General features: G+C 38.0%; 1 protein-coding gene across 5 annotated transcripts in view; it reads right to left on the reverse strand.

The window, feature by feature from the left end:
• Positions 1–18,773, reverse strand: part of EPB41L4A (erythrocyte membrane protein band 4.1 like 4A) — a 290,674-nt gene that overhangs the window by 96,772 nt on the left and 175,129 nt on the right. For all 5 annotated transcript variants that reach the window (XR_008660989.2, XM_063612902.1, XM_055298370.2 and 2 more), the window contains one exon: positions 390–481. Coding sequence is in view for 4 of the 5 variants with exons in the window: in XM_063612902.1 (XP_063468972.1) it covers positions 390–481 (92 nt within the window). In the remaining variant the exon portion in view is untranslated. The remainder of the gene's footprint in view (positions 1–389; positions 482–18,773) is intronic.

Consider the following 18,773-nt stretch of genomic DNA (forward strand, 5'->3'; position numbering starts at 1 on the left):
TACACCTAACTGCCTTACCACATTTCTACCTAGATGGCTGATAGGCTTTTCAAATTAATTATGCACAGAACACTCCACTTCCACTAATACTACATAGGTGCCAGCAATGGCTGCATGTTTTACATAAACCTAAAAAATATTACCTCGATCCTTTCTTGTAGTATCAAAGATATAACTGTATCTATGTGTATAAGTGCCTATATGTATATATGTACACATATATGAATATATGTGTGCATGTTTGCATTAATATAATCCAGAGAATTAGGAATTGAGAAAATTAATAAAAGGGAAACAATTCCAAATTTCTGTTTGTAGACAGAATTGTTTTTATAAAAATAAATGCCATTTTCATTACAACAACAAACAAAATTTTTACATCAATTTACCTAAAAAATGTATGATGTTCCACACTGCACTTCCAGAGGTGCTTGCAAGCAGTTTTACTCCGAGCTTCAAAAAAGAATGAGGTTTCGTTACACTAAGAGAGAAAGAGAGAGACAGAATATAAATAATGACCAGGGAAGGAAGATAGCATTCCTCAAATAGCAGCCCCCTTTAGGTAACAAAAATTCAAGCAGAGAGATTATTGATAATATATAAAGAATAATTGTCTCTTGGTAACTATTTTTGGAGAGGTGCATTAAAACCACCTTCCATCAATTAAAATTTTATAAATTCCATTTAAATCTTAAAGCACCTTTATCACCTACTTTTACATTGCCCCATGACGATAGATAGTTTGGATGATAGCAGTGAAATACTACAAAATCTCCCTCATAAATGGCCACTAATACAGGAAAAGCACAGACCATGTGAAAATCAACTCCCAGTAAAAAGAAGATGCCCACAAATCCAGTCCTTAAGTGTATTACTTTCAGGGATGAACAAGTCACACATAAAGCAATGAGTAAAGAATCTCAGGAAGAACCACCAGGAGTGACCACCCCAGCAGCATAATCTGGGAAAATTAAATAATGCCTCTGATGCCATGTTTCTCCATTCTGCATCAAGTCACTGAGTGGATCAAATTCAACAATACGCATATGTAAAGTATCATATAATAGGTGTCTAATACTTGTTTATTATTTTATTCCAGTAGTTACTTGATTCTCTATATTTAATATGTAAGAAATAAAACAATATTGAAGGTACAAATCAGCCCTCTATATCCACAGGTTCCACATATGCAGATTTAGCCAAACTTGAATCAAAAATATTCAGAAAAAAATAATACAAATTTAAAATAATAACTATTTACATAGCATTTATATTATGTTAGGTATCATAAGTAATCTAGAGATGACTTAAAGTATATGGGAGAATGTGTGTAGGTTATATTCAAATACCACGCCACTTATATAAGGAACTTGAGCATTCTCGGATGTGGGAGATAGGTTTCTGAAATCAATACCCTGCGGATGCTGAGGAACAACTGTACAAGCATACCTTGGAGATACTGTGGGTTCAGCTCCAGACTACTGCAATAAAGTGAATACTGCAATAAAGTGAGTTGCACATATTTTTTGTCTTCCTAGAGCATGCAAAAGTTGTTTACACTACACTGTAGTCTATTAAGTATATGATAGCATTATGTCTTAATAAAAACATATATACCATAATTTAAAATGCTTTATTGGTGAAAAATGGTAAAAGTCATCTGAGCCTTCAGGAAGTCATAATCTTTTGGTTGGTGGAAGGTACTGCCTCAATGTTGACGGCTACTGACTGGACAGGGTGGTAGTTGCTAAAAGTTAGAGTGGCTATATCAATTTCTTAAAATGAGACAACAATGAAGCTTTCTGTGTTAATGGACTCTTCCATTCAATTAAGATTTCTCTGCAGCATGTGATACTGTTTGATAGCATTTGACCCACAGTAGAACTTCTTTCAAACTTGGAGTTAATCTTCTCAAATCCTACCACTACTTTATCAATTACGTTTGTGTAATATTTTAAATCTTTTGTTGTCATTTTAAAAATGTTCACAGCATCTTCACCAGCAGTAGATTCCAACTCAAGAAACCACTTTTGTTCATTCATAAGAAGCAACTCCTTATTCCTTCAAGTTTTATCATGGCATTGCAGCAATTAAGTTATACCTTCAGGCTTCACTTCTAATTCTAGTTTTCTTGCTATTTCTACAGCATCTGCAGTTACTTCCTTCACTGAAGTCTTGGACCCCTCAAAGTCATCATGAGGGTAGAAATCAACTTCTTTCAAACTCCTGCTAATCAGAATAATTTGACCTCCTGCCATAAACCATAAATTATCTTAAGGGCATCCAGAATGGTGAATATTTTCCAGAAGTTTTTCAATTTGCTTGTCCAGATCCATTAGAGAAATCATTATCTATCCCATCTATAGCTTGTAGAATGTATTTCTTAATAATATTTGAAAGTTGAAGTTACCTCTTGATCCATGGGTTGCAGAACAGATACTGTGATAGCAGGCATGAAAGCAACATTAATCTCCTTGTACATCTCCATGAGAGCTCTGGAGTAACTAGGTGCATTGTCGATGAACAGTACTATTTTGAAAGGAATCCTTTTTTTTCTGAGCAGTAGATATCAACACTGGGCTTAATATATTCACTAAGCCATCACGGGAGCGGTGGCTGATACCTGTAATCCCAGCACTTTGGGGGGCTGAGGCAGGCGGATCACCTGAGGTCAGGAGTTCAAGACCAGCCTGGCCAACATGGCGAAACCACATCTCTACTAAAAATACAGAAATTAGCCGGGCATGGAGGCAGATGCCTGTAATCCCAGCTATTTGAGAGGCTGAGAGAGGAGAACGGCTTGAATCCGGGAGGCAGAGGTTGCAGTGAGCGGAGATTGCGCCATTGCACTCCAGCCTGGGCGATACAGCGAGACTCCGTCTCAAAAAAAAGAAAAAAAGAAAAAAAAAAAAAAAATATATATATATATATATATACACACACACACACACGCACACACACACACATATGTGTGTGTATATATATATTATGTTTGTTTGTTTCTTTCCTAAGCCATGCTGTAAACAGATGTGCTGTCATCCAGGCTTTGTTTTTCCATTTATAGAGCACAGAGTAATATAGAGCACAGAGTACAGTTAGCATCATTTGTATGGACCCCAGAATTTTCTGAATGGTAAATGAATATTGGCTTCAACTTAAAGTCACCAGATGCAGTAGCACCTAACGAGACAGTCACCCTGTCCTTGGAAGCTTTAATGCAGGCATTGACTTCTTGATATAGCTATGAAAGTCCTAGATGTCATCTTCTTCCAATAGAAGAAGGTTGTTTTGTCTCCACTGAAAATCTGCTGTTTAGCGTAGCCACTTTCATCAATAATCTTAGCTGGATCTTCTGGATTACTTGCTGCAGCTTCTAAATCAGCACTTGCTGCTTCACCTTCTACTTTTTATGTTATGGAGATGGCTACTGTCCTTCAACCTCATGAACCAACCTCTGCTAGCTTCCTACTTTTATTCTGCAGTTTCCTCACCTCTCTTAGACTTCATAGAATTGAAGAGAGTTAGAGCCTTGCTCTGGATTAGAGACTTTGGTTTAAGGAAATGCTGCAGCTTGTTGGATCTTCTATCCAGACCACTCGAACTTTCTCCAAATCAGCAATAAGACTGTTTTGTTTCTTATTATTTTTGTGTTCACTAGAGTAGCTCTCCAAATTTCCTTCAAGAATTTTTTCTTTGCATTCACAATTTGGCTAACTGGCACAAGAGGCCTAGCTTTCAGCCTATCTCACCCTTCAAGATGACTTCCTCACCAAGCTTAATCATTTCTAGCATTTGATTTCAAATCACAGATGCACAACTATTCCTTTCAGTTGAACCCTTAGAGGTTATTGTAGGGTTATTAACTGACTTAATTTCAATATTACTGTTTCTTGGAAACCAGGGAGGCCTAAGGACAGGGAGAGAGACAGGGAATGGCCAGTCTGTGGGAGCAGTCAGAACACACGCATCATTTATCAATTAAGATCGCTATCTTACACAGATGCAGTTTGTAGCACCCCAAATCAATTACAACAGTAACATCAAAGATCACTGATCACAGATCACTACTGAAGTGGCTACACTGTCTGGGGTATATACCTTGGGGTTCATTGTCACCCACTGAGAAAGAATTCAGGTGGGTTAAGGGGTGGAAAGTTTAATAGAAGAAAGGAGGGAGGAGAGCAGCTCCCTGAGAAAGAGAAAGAGACGTCTGAAAAAGGCTGGGAGGCCATGGACCACAGCAGATTTTATAGGCAGGCTGCAGAAGGCGGTGTCTGATTTATATAGGGCTCACAGATTGGTTTTATCAGATATGATGTCTACATAGTGGGCGGGGAAGGCTGGTCACCCTACCCTAATCTTCTTATGCAAATGGGCTTTCCAGTTGATCTGCGCCATCTTGTCTGCTCCTTTATAGTACGTGTGGCTGGCAGAGAAGGGAAGATGGACCCATCATTTTGAAAATGTCTAGTCCTTAGTTCCTGCTGGCACCCACCTGTGCAAGCTCCTAGCTTGCAAGGTGCTCTTTGTTAGAAAATGATTCAGGACTGCTTTTCATTAAAAAGAAGAGCCTTACCGAGGACTCCTGTGCCCTTGTTATCTACTAAGTAATTCCTTCTTAGCTCCTGTATCATTATAACATATATAATAATAATGAAAAAGTTTGAAATACTATTGCAAGAATTACCAAAATGTGACACAGTGACACAAAGTGAGCACACGCTTTTGGAAAAATGCTACCAACAGATTGACAGTGTTGCCACAAATCTTCAATTTGTAAAAAAACACAGTATCTGCAAAGCACAATAAAGTGAAGTGCAAAAAAAAAAAAAAAAAAAAAAAAGATATGCCTGTAATTCTAATTTTGCAGAAAATACTACTTATATTTTAAGTAACTGAACAGAAAACTAAGCAAAACACAATATGAGTGCTAACGTAATAAACCACAAGCTCTGTGAAGTTATATACTTGCTAATTTAATTTCAAAGCTACAAACCAAACTCAAGTCTCAAATGCAGTAAATGCCTCTGAAATGAGGTTTCTATGGACTCATACACATGAAACAATCAATGCAAAAGAATAATTGAAATGATTTGTCTCCTACTTTTAATAAGGACAGAACATTTATATGTATAAAATTTCTCCCAAGTCCAACTTGAATGATGCTGCCCAACTTAGGATTTTATTTGTACAATGAAGAGATGTGATGGAAACAAAGCCAATATACACACATTACAGCAAGGCTAGCTGTAATTCCAAGACCTTGTCTGGCGAGGGAAGAAAGTTAGGAAAATTTTCAGGTTTCTGGCTTGGGTGCTACTAAAATATAGCAAGTGGAAAAAATGGGCATTTGGATGACAAGGGAATACACAATAAGTTCAGGTTGAAATATTCGGATTTTGAGGTCCCATGGGACACCTAGAGGGCCAATAAGGATGCAGGTCAGAAAGCCAAAGAAGGAGCACATCTACTCACACAGGTGATCTCACCAAGTGAACAAGACTGCTCAGGGAGAGTGTGCAGAATGGATGAAGGTGGAATTACTGCAAAGACACTCCTGAAGGTGGAGTGAGAGAGGTCCAAACATACCAGGAAAGAGTGTCAGAGAGGCTGGGAAGAGAGAGTACAACTCTCAAGAGACCTAGAAAGGTCAAATCGAGTTTGAAAGGAGGTTACCACATTTCACGGTAAGAAATCTTCCGAGGCCTTTGTGAAAGGGATAGGGATTATGCAACTAGAGGTGAAGAAGAAAAGTCAATGAATTCAGAAAGTGTTTTCCTTAGCAGCAAAAGAAACTGGTGGCAGAGCTGGGAAAGAGGACACACAGGAAATCACAGAAGCACCTCTGGGCAGGGAGGGAAAGCCCAGGCTTTTGTCAGAAGATAGGAGCCCTTAGAGAGAAATTTTTTTTTCTTTTAGTTTTCTTTTTTCAAATATCCAGGCATGCGTTGCATAAGGATGTCTTGGTCAATGATGGATCGCATATACAACAGCGGTTCCTTAACATTATAAAACGTATTTTAACTGTGCCTTTTCTGTGTTTAGAAATGTTTGGATACATGAATACTTACTATAGTGTTCCAACTGCCTGCAGTATTCAGTATAGTAACATGCTGTACAGGTTGGCAGCCTAGGAGCACTAGGCTATACTGTATAGCCTGGGTATTGTGAAAGGAAATTAAATTTGGGGACCCCAAACTCATTTAGCTAAAGGCAAAATTCAAGCTGGGAACTGGGTCACGCAAACCTGCCTCTCTTTTTTGGTTCCTAAATAAGATTGCTACAAAATGAAAAGCTACATGCCTCCCCCATTATTTTTCCCACAAGGAAATTCCTGGTGAGCTGTTAAAACTTTACCATGGCAATGCAAATTGATAGCTTTATCTTTACAGGTACAGTCACCCCAGACACAAATGCATATCTGACTCTTCCCTTACCCTATTTTGTCTGTGTTATCTGATGTAAAATACAGATTCTCCACATTTTTCCTCCGCCCCTTTTGTGTCATCCTATGTAAAAAAAAATGTAGATTCACTGAGGCAGACAAAGGCATGAATGACTATTTTTCCCTACCCCCCTCTTATATGAAAACAGTGTGCTTCTCAACATCCCATCTTTTGCCCTTTAGAAGTGGAGCTCTCAAAATCATCTTTGAAGAAAGGCATAGACCTGTCTCCCTGGCATGTCCTTAACTTTAGCAAATAAATCTCCTAAAATGATTGAGACTTGTCTTGTTATTTTCCTCGACTGACAGTGTGTAGTAGGCTACACCAACTAGGTTTGTGTAAAAATATTCTATGATGTATACACAATGACAAAATCGCCTAATGACTTCTCAGAACATATCCCTGTCATTGACACATGATTGTATAATATGCACATGGTATAAATGCCAAAGTTATCAAAGTGGGTATACAATGGCAACTCAATCTCCCTCCCACCACTGTCCCCAATTACCTTCCCCAGAGGCAATCACTACTATAAGGGGTGGGTGTTTTTAAGGGCACTGAATTATCCCAAAATAGAACATACAAGTTATTCATTTAAAATAAGTCTGCTTGTGACTGCATTCTATCAAGATAAATTGTTAAGGTAAAGATCAGACAAGGACAGGTTACCCCTGCCCCTCTAACACTACGTCCTTCCTCACTACGTGGACCCGCCATTTCCCGGTGCCTTTCAACAATGGAAGTACTGTATGTGGCAGGACATACTGAGAATTACCACCTACTAGAAATGATGCCTGAGAATGACTTCTCTGTGACATAGACATTTTTACATTTTTAGCAAAATCATCCAAAATGAGGTACAATTTAAGTACTTAAAATATCAACACTTATTTAATTACATGCTTCCAAAGACTTCCAAGACTTTTGGAATTCGCTGATACAATACAGATCCTGAATTCTTACAAATGATGGAATTGGGGGTTTGAGTCAGGTTTACCTAGAGACCCATGGGTCTTCCAAAAGTCTTGGAAGGAGAAACAAAGTATTCGTCTTAAAATAAAACATAGTCTCCTCTAAATCTCAAACTTTTCTTAGTGTGGTTTTCAACTTATTTCTTCAGGTAGGTGACTGTATCCTTTTACTTTTCAAGTACAGACCTGGTCACAGGATACCTAATTTTTAATATTGTTTTTAAAAAACTACCATCACTTAAGGAAAGGATAAAAGATATTTCAAATCCAACCAGAATTGGGTTTTTCTCAAGTTTCCTTGGGTACAAATATATTAAAGGATCAAAAGCGCCTCCCCACTGGCTTCCTAATTATTTCTGCCAAGTACAAATGACAAGTATGAACTCACTCTCCACTTATAGTGAGCTTTAGGACGAGCTGCCTATTTTTTATCCTGTTCCTGGCAGAATGATCCAAATACTAAAAGGAGGCTTAACATAATTTAAACAGGAGCCAGGTATTCTGAATAAATTCTGTGTACTTTTGCCATGTACAGTAGCTGCTGGCATGAATTCCACTGCCATGGCATTTCAAATATCTTTCTACCACTCTCACTTACCAAACCTTTTCTACCACTCTCACTTACCAAATCTTTTCCAAATAAACGTGGCCAATTAGCACATTTCTACTCATTCACACAAAGATGAACAGCTGCTTAATTAAAGAAGTTCATTCCAATCGCCTACTAAAATACTTTATCCAAGAATCCAGTGCTTGCTTTTTGTAAAATTACTCAAACACCTTTATAGCTTTGGTCATTTCATACCAGAAGCAAAGTTATTCTCTGAATCTATTTCTTTTTACTTCATAAATGAATCAAGCTTGAGTCACTTGTAAGTCCAATATCATGTGGATATTACTGCTCGAGGGGTCTCTAGAGTAAACCTGACTCAAACCCCCAATTCCATCATTTGTAAGAATTCAGGACCTGTATTATATCAGCAAATTCCCAACCTAACTCCCTCTGGCCTTCCCAGTTTCTTTTCCCATTTTGGCTGGCTATGTCTGTCTTGGCAAGCTTAAAGAAAGAAATCTACTTTCGCCTAGCTTCTTCTAAGGGTACTGGGATTACTGACAGGATCACTGAAGGGCTCACGCTGCCAGCAGCACACCCACTTATTCTGCCTGGGCCTAGTCCCATTTCAGTGTCTCTCCCAAGCCTGTATTCTCGACACAAGAATGCAATCCTATATTCTGACAGGTTCCTCCCTGTTTTTGTTTTGGGAAACAGACACAACTGGACAGTCTGCCTTCCCCAGGCTCCCTAAAATTATAGGTATGAATACCTTTCTTAATCCCATTATACACCTGGCCCACATCCAAGGTCACATTAGAAGTAACCCAAGATACACGGTGTAGGTCATCACTGAAGAGCAAAAGAGATGAGTACTTCTAAGAAAAGTAAAATGCAATCATTATATAAATACCTGAAGGTCTACAGCAGAGAGGTGTCCTACTGATGCTCCGTAGAGGTGGGGAAGAGGCTAAAAAGAAGTGTGACGATTACAAGTCTAAAGTACTGTGAGATTTTTGCTTTTTTCTTTCTATCCAATCCACACAAGATTTACATTAACTCACAATCATTAACTCAGTTTAGGTTCCAGGGAGAGAAACAAAAATAGTCAGATGGCTGGTAGCAAATGACTAAAATAACTTTCTTCTTAATTACTGATCATGCAAAGGAAGGCAAGTAGTCGAACTGAAATCTTTACTCTCCAACTGGAAATACATGCCAAAGAAAGCTTACAAAATTGTAAATCTTTTGAAAAATTTTATCTTTCTAAATGGTGAAACTGACTGTAGTTTTTTTTTGTTTTTGAGATGGAGTCTCGCTCTGTCACCCAGGCTGGAGTGCAGTGGTGCAATCTCGGCTCACTGCAAGCTCCGCCTCCCGGGTTCACGCCATTCTCCTGCCTCAGCCTCTCCGAGTAGCTGGGACTACAGGTGCCCGCCACCACGCCCGGCTAATTTTTTTTTTTTTTTTTTTATTTTTAGTAGAGACGGGGTTTCACCGTGGTCTCGATCTCCTGACCTCGTGATCTGCCCGCCTCAGCCTCCCAAAGTGCTGGGATTACAAGCGTGAGCCACCGCGCCCGGCCAGACTGTAGTTTTAAAAATTAAACTATGTTGGTATACATGATATCCTGGGCACAATATCTGTTTTAATGGCTTTCCTCATATTTTTTCACGCTCTCTTTTCTAGGTATCCTGAGTTTACACCTGGCTAATGAATTTAGGGAGAGTCCTACAACAAAATTCACCAATTTTGTCATTACTTGGAAAAGGAAGTCAGAAGGAAATGTTAAGACACTGAATAAAACATGATCTTTTTCTTTCCAGTCTTTACACAATGCTCCCCAAAGAGTGTTTCTTTCAACACTAAGGTCTTGCGATATTGGCATAGAAGGGTTCTTTGCTCAAATAAGTATGGGAAACACTGGGCTAAACACTCAGACCTTTAATGTGCTAATATGTACTGTGAATCTCCAAGAGCTGGTAAGGTTGTGGGTTGTTCTAATTTATTTGAGCAAAGAACTTTCTTTCAGGGAAGTGTATGGCAAGTACATACTCTAGTTTAAAAAATATCGCACTATACATAAACAACCCTCTACATATACATACACACACACATTTTTTAAAAAAATTTTGAAATGTATGTAATATGGTTATGTATTTTTTAACTGAAAAATCACTGTGCATTTCAGCACAGCACTTGAAGAATACAACTAATTTCCATTTCTGCATGTATATTTCACAGTGTAAGAACAAAAACAGCAAAATATTCTAGTACTCATCAGCTATGTGGGTTATATTTCAAAACATATGCTAAATGTGAAAACCATCTTACCCATTTTACAGATGAATTGCTTCATAAATAATTACATACAAATATTTACATCGTATTCCTGTAAACTTTGAAAACTATCATGTTGAGCTTATTCTTATTATTTGAAGGAATTCACAGATATGAACATAGAAGTCCAAATGGATTTTTCTGTGATAGTTTTTATTCTATCTTCTCATCTGTTTTGTAGTATTCCTAAAAAGTCAGTATTTCTCTCATATACCTGCAGATTGATTTAATTTTTGTTTTAATGATAACTAACTTTAATGCCCAATCTCACAGTGTTTTTAAAAAGTCTAATAAACACTATCAATCCTGTTGAAATGAAGGTTTCTGTGGTAAGATCTACTGACACTCAAATTTTTTACAGGAGAATTTTCACTACTTCTGAATAAGTGGCCCATGTGTTTTAATTATGGACAAAATCAACAAACACACCAGCAAGCGAAGCAAAAGAAAAGCTACAGGCCTGAAAACCTGGGCTTCCCTTCCTGCCATAACACAAGCTATTCACCAGCCAAGAACAAGGTGATCCCCTGGTCCTTTCCTGTGCAAGACTGCAATAGCTCTAAGTGGCACAATACAAAGGCAGTTCCAACTCAGAGACACAGACTGTGTGCCCGTTACATGCCCAACTTTGCACTAGGTGCTTGTAACCTCACAGCAGCATCATAAGAGATATTATCATCCTCACTTTACAGATTAGGAAATGTAGGTTAAATGTTGTTCAGTGAACTGCCCACAGTTAGTGAGCAAGAGACCTGGACTTAAAACATTTATTTGATCACATGTCTAAGAGTCCATCACGAAATCTGAAAGACTCCAAACCAAACTGTCATGTGGCATCAGGACCCAATTATTACTAACAGCCACACTTAAGAATAGTTGGGGAAAATATTAAATCTATAGTTCCAGGACTTCTATACATTGTAGTTGGAGACACAAAGTGGTACAACTATGAGTGAAGCGGGGGCATAATAAGGCAATACCAAACAAAACTACGTATGTACTTACCCTGTGACCGAGCAGTCCCACTACTGGGAATTTAACCTATGGATATCCCTCCAAAAGCACATACACACAAAATTACTGAATGAAGAAAAATGTATGACTGTAAAATATTGAAAACTTTTCCTAAATATTCAAGCATAAGAGATTGGTTGAATAAACTATGGTACACACATTCAATACAGTGCTATGTACAAAAGAATGAGAAAGCTCTCAATAAACTGATACAGAATGATTTCTAGGAGATATTACTAAGTGGGGAAAAAACCCCAACACAGTACAAAAACCCATACAGTATGCTATCTTTTAGGAAAATAAGAATGAAGAAAAAAAATGCTTATCTTTACAAAAAGAAACACAGGGAGGATTAACCAGAAAACAATGAAGTTGGTTACCTACAAGGAAGCATGACGGAACAGGGTGGAAGGAAAATGGGAGCTGAGTTTTTGAGTAATTTTGATTTTTAAAGCAAGTTAGCCTTCTATATATTTAAAAAAAATTAAGAACATGAAAGAGAGGGAGTTATAACCAAAAACAATCTGAAACAATAAACCTCAGTAGATTTCAAATGAATACATGAGCACAGGAATGAAGAAGGAAGACATGAATGACAGGAAGGAGAGAAGAAGGGAGGACCAATCCAAGTAAATTTTGAACACAGTATTTGACTCTTAGGCCCTCTGTCTTGGCAAAGTGGTGCATGTGGATGAAAGAACAGCAAACAATTGTCCACTTTAGTGGTCTGACCAAAGCAATTCTGAAACTATGTGATATGTGTTATAGAATTGAGCAAATGAGTAAATGTGTGGATTTTTTTGGAAGCCAAGGTTCTCATGGCCAAAGAAAGGGCATACAAATATAAAATGAGGGAGGGTAAGGAAGAACCCTATGGTTATGGACAGAACTGGAGGTATGCTGTGAACTCCTGATTTCTAAGCTATGTATCAATATGTGTATGCTTATATGCACATGTGTACATGTATTTCTATTTGTATATATGTATATTAGGGTCTATGTGTGTATATATGAATGCATTATTCCCTAGCTCTGTCAACTGAAAAGGCGAAGAAGCAAAGTTGCCCTAGCAGCAATGACCACACCTAGCACCCAGATCTAGATCATTGCCTAGTAAAAGGAACCAGAGCTCCTCGGAAGAATGGCTAATGCTCAGGGTAGGGACAGGGTTGATACTACATGCACCTGAAATATATTACACCAAAAAAAGAAGATATTAGCCCCAAAATGATGGGGGCAGATCCAAAAGGCAGAGGAGTCAGACTGAACGGGTTCCCAATGACCAAATCTGAACAGCAAAATAGTTAGGTACCTGTGTGAACTAATGCAAGAACATAAAACCAAATACCAGGTGTTCTCACTTATAAGTGGGAACTAAACGTTGAATACACATGAACATGAAGATGGAAACAACAGACACCGGGGACTACTGGACGGGGGAGGCATGGGCTGAAGAACCACCTGTTGGGTACTATGCTCACTGCCTGGGTGACGGGATCATTAGGACCCCAAGCCTCACTGTCACACAATATACCCATGTAACAAACCTGCACATGTACCCTTTAATCTATAATAAAAGTTGAAAGTATTAAAGATAAATAGGTATGTAATGTATTTTAAACCATTGAAAAAATAGAAGTTAATAAATACTGACAACAGATAAATAAAAGGGAGAGAAGGCAGTGCTCTTGTTTCAGTGGAATGCTGAGGGCTGACTCATAAATGTGCACGGAGTACAGAGCTAGAAAAATCAGCATTTTGCAACCATCTTAGTAGAAGACTGTATCAGGCAAGAATCCTCGTGAATGCTAAATTTACAGAGAATTTTAAAGAGGAACTGCGTATTTGCATTGATTTAAAGTATCTCCCCACAGACTACTTATTAGTTGCAAGAGAGAAGCAGGAATTATACAGCAGAGAAATCAGGCAACACTGTAATGAGTGATCAAACTTAACAGCCAACGAGGGACAGGTGGTCACCATGTGCCCCCAAATGAGACACCAGAGGCGGACACTGTTTCACCTATGCAGCTGTACAGCTAGAAATGCATAACCTTAGACTAATCATGAGGAAACAGCTGAAAAACATGAAATAAGAAACTCTCTGTTTTAAAACAGTGGGGTATAACTGTATTCTTTTAAAATGTCAATGCTATAAAAGATAACAAAATGCTATGAAAGTGTTCCAGATTAAAGGAGGTTATCTGAATTCTATACCATAGGGGGGAAATGCTAAAAAGGACATTATTAGGTCAGCTAACAAAACTGGAATATGGAAGCTAGATGGTAAAAGTATTATATCATTATTAATGTATTAAGTTGTTAACCATACTGCAGTTACATCGGAATATCCCTATTCTTAGGAAATACACACTTACATATTTATAGTCTATGACATATGTAACTTATTCTCAAGCTGTTCTAAAAAGAAAGGCCTGTGTGTGTATGGAGAGAAAGAAGGCACAAATAACAAAGGAAGTGAAGCAAAATGTTAACCATAAGTGACTCTAGGTAACAGTAAATGAATATGTTCATTGTAATATTTTAATTTTTACAACTTTTTAAAATAAATTTTGAATTATTTTCAAATAAAAATACTTTTTAAAAATCTATATTACCGTTTAAAATGTGAAAGGAACCCTTGGCTTAACGTAAGTGAGACCTCTTGCATTCGTTGACAAACAGTGATGACTCCTGACCATCATCGCTTCCCGTGTACTCTCCTTAAAGCAAGCCCGAGAGTTCTGCCAAGTGGATCTCATTACTCACAGCCAGAGTTGCCAGGAACCTTTTGGTTCTACATCCTGTCACACGGGGTAACTTTAGCTGAGGTTAGTTTCCTGAGGTATTATACATAAAAGTAAGCACAGCAGCATTTATTCATTCTTTCATTTATTTCACAAGTGTGCTTATTGCATGCCAAATTCTGGGCTTAGTCTTGTGTTAGGAATTACATCCTCCTCTTGTTGCCAAAACCAAGAAATTCCAGTATTATCCTAAATTCCTATTTTCCATAAAAACACTGAATCTGCTACCAATCAGAAACAATTTAACCCCCTAAATGCTTCCCAAATCTGCCCACTTCTTTCCATCTTTGCAGTGAGTCCCCTCTTGTCTCCCCTTGATCACATCTCCTACTCTGTCTGCCTCTGTGCTCACGTCTGTGGAATGTTCCACCCTGCAGCCAGAGTGTGCTTTCTTAAATGCACATCTATCTAGTCATGGAGGGTGAAGCCCAGAGTTACTGTAACACCCAATTTCCCCGCAAGTCCTCAATCCATTCTCAAGTGCTAAGACTGAGCTCATGCCCACAGGTAAGAGAGGCCCTCCCCTAAGAAAGGTCAGGCTGAACCAGGTAGTGTGCTGGAACCACCCCACCTTCTTTAGGTCTTCTACCCCACATCTCCAAAGGGAATAGGCAGACATGGAAACCCAACCCTCACTCCCTTCCCAATCAACTGGACCAATTCTCATGATGCTCCTTATCTCTGTGTATCTCAGTCACCCCCAAATAATGCTCAGCATACCCCCTCACCTGTCTCTTTCTTCATCACTACCCAACTCCTGAAACCCTTGCTCGTGCCCTTCGGAATTCATGACCTCTCATCAGCAAACCCCCTCACTCCTTAGTCTGTTCTCTCATATGTCCTTCACCTTCCTGCACTAGGAGACACCCGGCTCTCCCTGAAGACCCTGTTTCCACTGTAGCCCTCGAGGGATGGCTGTGTCTTCTGTCTCTACTGTTCTTGCATCTCTGAACCTAAAAGTGGGAAGGATTCTCCCTGCTCCACATTACTGCTTTCAGAACGTTCTCTTTCCTTCCCTCTAAAACTCCCAGCTTTGGATCTCATCAGTTGATGAAATTCTGCAATCTTTCACAGTGGGTGTCATCCTTAAAGTCACCCTCCTCGTATCTTGATGCTGACACAGTACTTGCCAGCTACATTTCTATTTATTCTCTTTGTGCCAAAACTCCTCCAAAGAGTTGTCCACACTCACCATCTCCAATTCTTATCTTCCTGTTACCTCTTTTATGGGTTTTTCTTAATGAATATGCATTAATTTATTTGTTCACTCCCCTGTTAATGGAATTCTGGGTTAATTTCTTTTTCTGACTTTTACGTAAGTGCTGCACAGAACACCTCTCCAGGGTACACATACTTAAGAGGGGAACTGCTGGGTTGAAGCTCACTCTTCCAATCTACTGAAACTCACCTTGTCAATGATCTCCTACATTCCTAAATTCAGTGGCCCATTCTCAGCCCTTACCCTGTATGACATATCAGCATCATTTGACACGTGCTTAATACGTGACTTTTACTTGGCATTCAGGATAATTACTGTTCCTTCTATCTCACTGGCTGATTCTTTTCAGCCTCCTTTACTGGTTCTCTCTCTTGTTTTCTCATTTATACTCATTTTCCTAGGTAGTCTCATGGCTTCAAAAAGTAGCAGATGCCAATTTTATATATTCAAATTTATATAGTCTTCTCAGACTTTGGTACTGAACTCCATGCTCACATAGCTCACTTCTTATTTAATACCTCCACTTAGATGTCTAAAGGACATCTCGAATTCAACATGTTCAAAACGGGACTCCTGATCTTCCTCCTCAAGTCTGCTCTATCCATAGCCTTCCCCACCTCGCCTGATGGTAGCTCTATACTTATACTTCCTGCTTCTCAGGACAAACTCATTTAAGTGACCAGGACTCCTCTCTCTCATACCTGCCCACATTCAGGAAACCCTGGTGGTAAAATCCATAATCCAACAGCTTCTCTGCACTTTGACTGTTGTCACCTGGATCCACTGAGATAGAGACACTATCATCTCTTGCCTGGATTTTGAAATAAGCCTAAGTTGCTGAATGAGGAAACAAGTAACAGCCTTAGTCCTCAAGGTATTCAGTGAAAATCAACCACCTGATAATAAACTTAAAAAAACTTCAACACCTAGGAAAAAACACGTATTCCTAAAACCAAGAACTAACACATAGTGATAAAACAGTAGTGATATTTTCATTAAAACAGAAAGCCAATCAAGAATGCCTTATACTGCTATATCACTTAGTACTCTTCTAGAAGTTCGGACTAACGCTATAAATGTGAAACATAAACAGTAGAATTAAAAGAATAAATTATTTTCATTTGCAAGTGATATGCCTATAAAAATTTATGAGAATCAAATTAAGAACTCTGAGCTGGAATACAAGAATTCAGCAAAACGACTAGATCTGAGATAAATAAAATTCCACAGCTTTCACTTCTCCTATCAAAAACCAGTTAGAAGAGATAATAGAAAGAAAAGATTGCATCCACAATAGCAAGAAAAAAAGGAAAACATATAAAAAGAAAACTTATCCAACACCACGCAGGAACATATGAATAAATTTAACAAAAAAGGGAAAATTCTTATGATACAATATAAAATACAAAAGCATGTACAAAACCACATAGGGGATAATCTACATGTATGTATAAATGTATACACATTCACACTGAAAGGGTGAAATCTAGAAGCAACTGTATCAAAATATTAATATTCATTACCTCTGAGTTTTAGGATAATGAATAATTTTAATTTTCTTCTTTGCAGGGTATTTTCTGGATTTTCTAGAGTGAACATGTATGATCTTTATACTAAAAGTTTAGTTTTTTGCAAAAAATTATGTAAACAATGGTACTTATTTGGAAGTTTAATGCATGAAAGTGTCTCTGAATTTGGCCTAAATGCAATGACCATACTAAGTTTTTCTGACCAGACCAGCAAACCAGCAGAATAAGCATTTCAACCATTCTTCATGCTGAATGTGATTACTGTTCCAAGTGATGGGTTTTAAGGGGCTTTTAAATTCAATTTGTGAGTACAGTTAAGCCTCCATAATAATCAACCTAATTCAACCATTATGTAAATCACTGCCTCACAGAGAGGTACCCTGGTGGAGAAAGAGAAAAGACCACAAGCAAGAATACTTAGGAAACAGAATGCTTTGACTAAATTAATGTGATACTTAATAGCAATAAAAAAAACCCTTTAATTCAAGCCTCTGAGTTATATGACCTGCTTTGTCACCTTATTAGAGATCACTGACATTGAGCTTAATGACCTAGAAGTGTGCAGTGCCTTGGGCCTCCCCAGACATCCATTTCATCTCAAAGCTGGGGAAGGAATGAGGTGGGGGTGGGAGACACCTGAGCCGAGTACACAGGAAACAGGGTCATTTGATGGAGACTGTCATTTGAAAAATAACATGATGATATCAATTTTGTTGCTGTTGTTTTTGCCCGATCATGAAGAAGTCCAAGAAGATGAAAGTTCAGGTTAGCTGGGACTTAGCCAAATATTTATCCTGAGACATATATTTTAGGGCACTGTAAGAATAACATGAAAGTCATTCACCAGAGGACCTCACTCACAAAAATAACTTATAAGGAAAGAATACTTTGAATAATAGTCATGCTTCCATAGAAGTCTTTTGATTATCACATTCTGCTAAAAAAAACTTGAAACATTATTTTCAAATACATTTAACAGATCTTAGTCCTTGCATTATCATTATTTAGATGAATTATTATTCATGTGAACCTAATGGCAACATAGGGAGAAACTATAAAACCCTCCTATCTAATTAGCTACTCTACTTTTTGAATGATTTTAATTCAGTCTTACATTGTAATGCATATCTTTTAAAATTGAGATGTCTAATCAGGAGCTGAAGAACACATTGGATTTCCTCCAAACTAAACCATAAGAACAATTGTATGGCTCCTGTACTATCATTTCTTTAAAAATCTGGAATTTCCCTTCCTTACAAGTTGTTAAAACTCATTTCAAAATCCAATTTTAATTTTATCAGTAAATGGCAGCATGCCATATAGTTCAGTATGAGATAATGTTTTTTTCTTATTAGGAGAACAAAGAGTAGCATCAGGTTTTCTGATTTGGCAGCACACAGTGTCTCAGTGCATCAGTTCATTGATCATTCAACAGATACTTATGAAGTACCTACTACATGTGAGGCACTCTGCCAAATACCATGCCCCAAATGTAGCTGCAGCTCTACTGTTCCTGTGTCTCAATGTGTGCACGCATAAGCACCAATTTACTTTTCTTTAATCAAGAAAATCAATTCAACTCCACTTAGTTTTTGTTCTGCACAAAGTTAGTATCAAAGAGACAGAAGGGCAGATTCTCCTATATCATGTTTTCACTCATGTATCCCATAAATATGGATTAAACATCATATTTTCACTCATGTATCCCATAATATATGGTTTACAGTAGTAGCACTTCAATGAAGCATTATTTTCACAGGTAGATCAAAAGGAAGCTTTCACATCCTTGCTTTCTTTTGACCATTTTTCTCAAAGATACCCATCAAGGCATGAAAGCACATCCAGGCACTGACAAATTCTGTGCCCATTACCCAAATACTCCCAGAAGAAA

This window comes from Symphalangus syndactylus, chromosome 11 (assembly GCF_028878055.3).
Source record: "Symphalangus syndactylus isolate Jambi chromosome 11, NHGRI_mSymSyn1-v2.1_pri, whole genome shotgun sequence".
In the NCBI taxonomy this organism is placed as follows: domain Eukaryota; kingdom Metazoa; phylum Chordata; class Mammalia; order Primates; family Hylobatidae; genus Symphalangus; species Symphalangus syndactylus.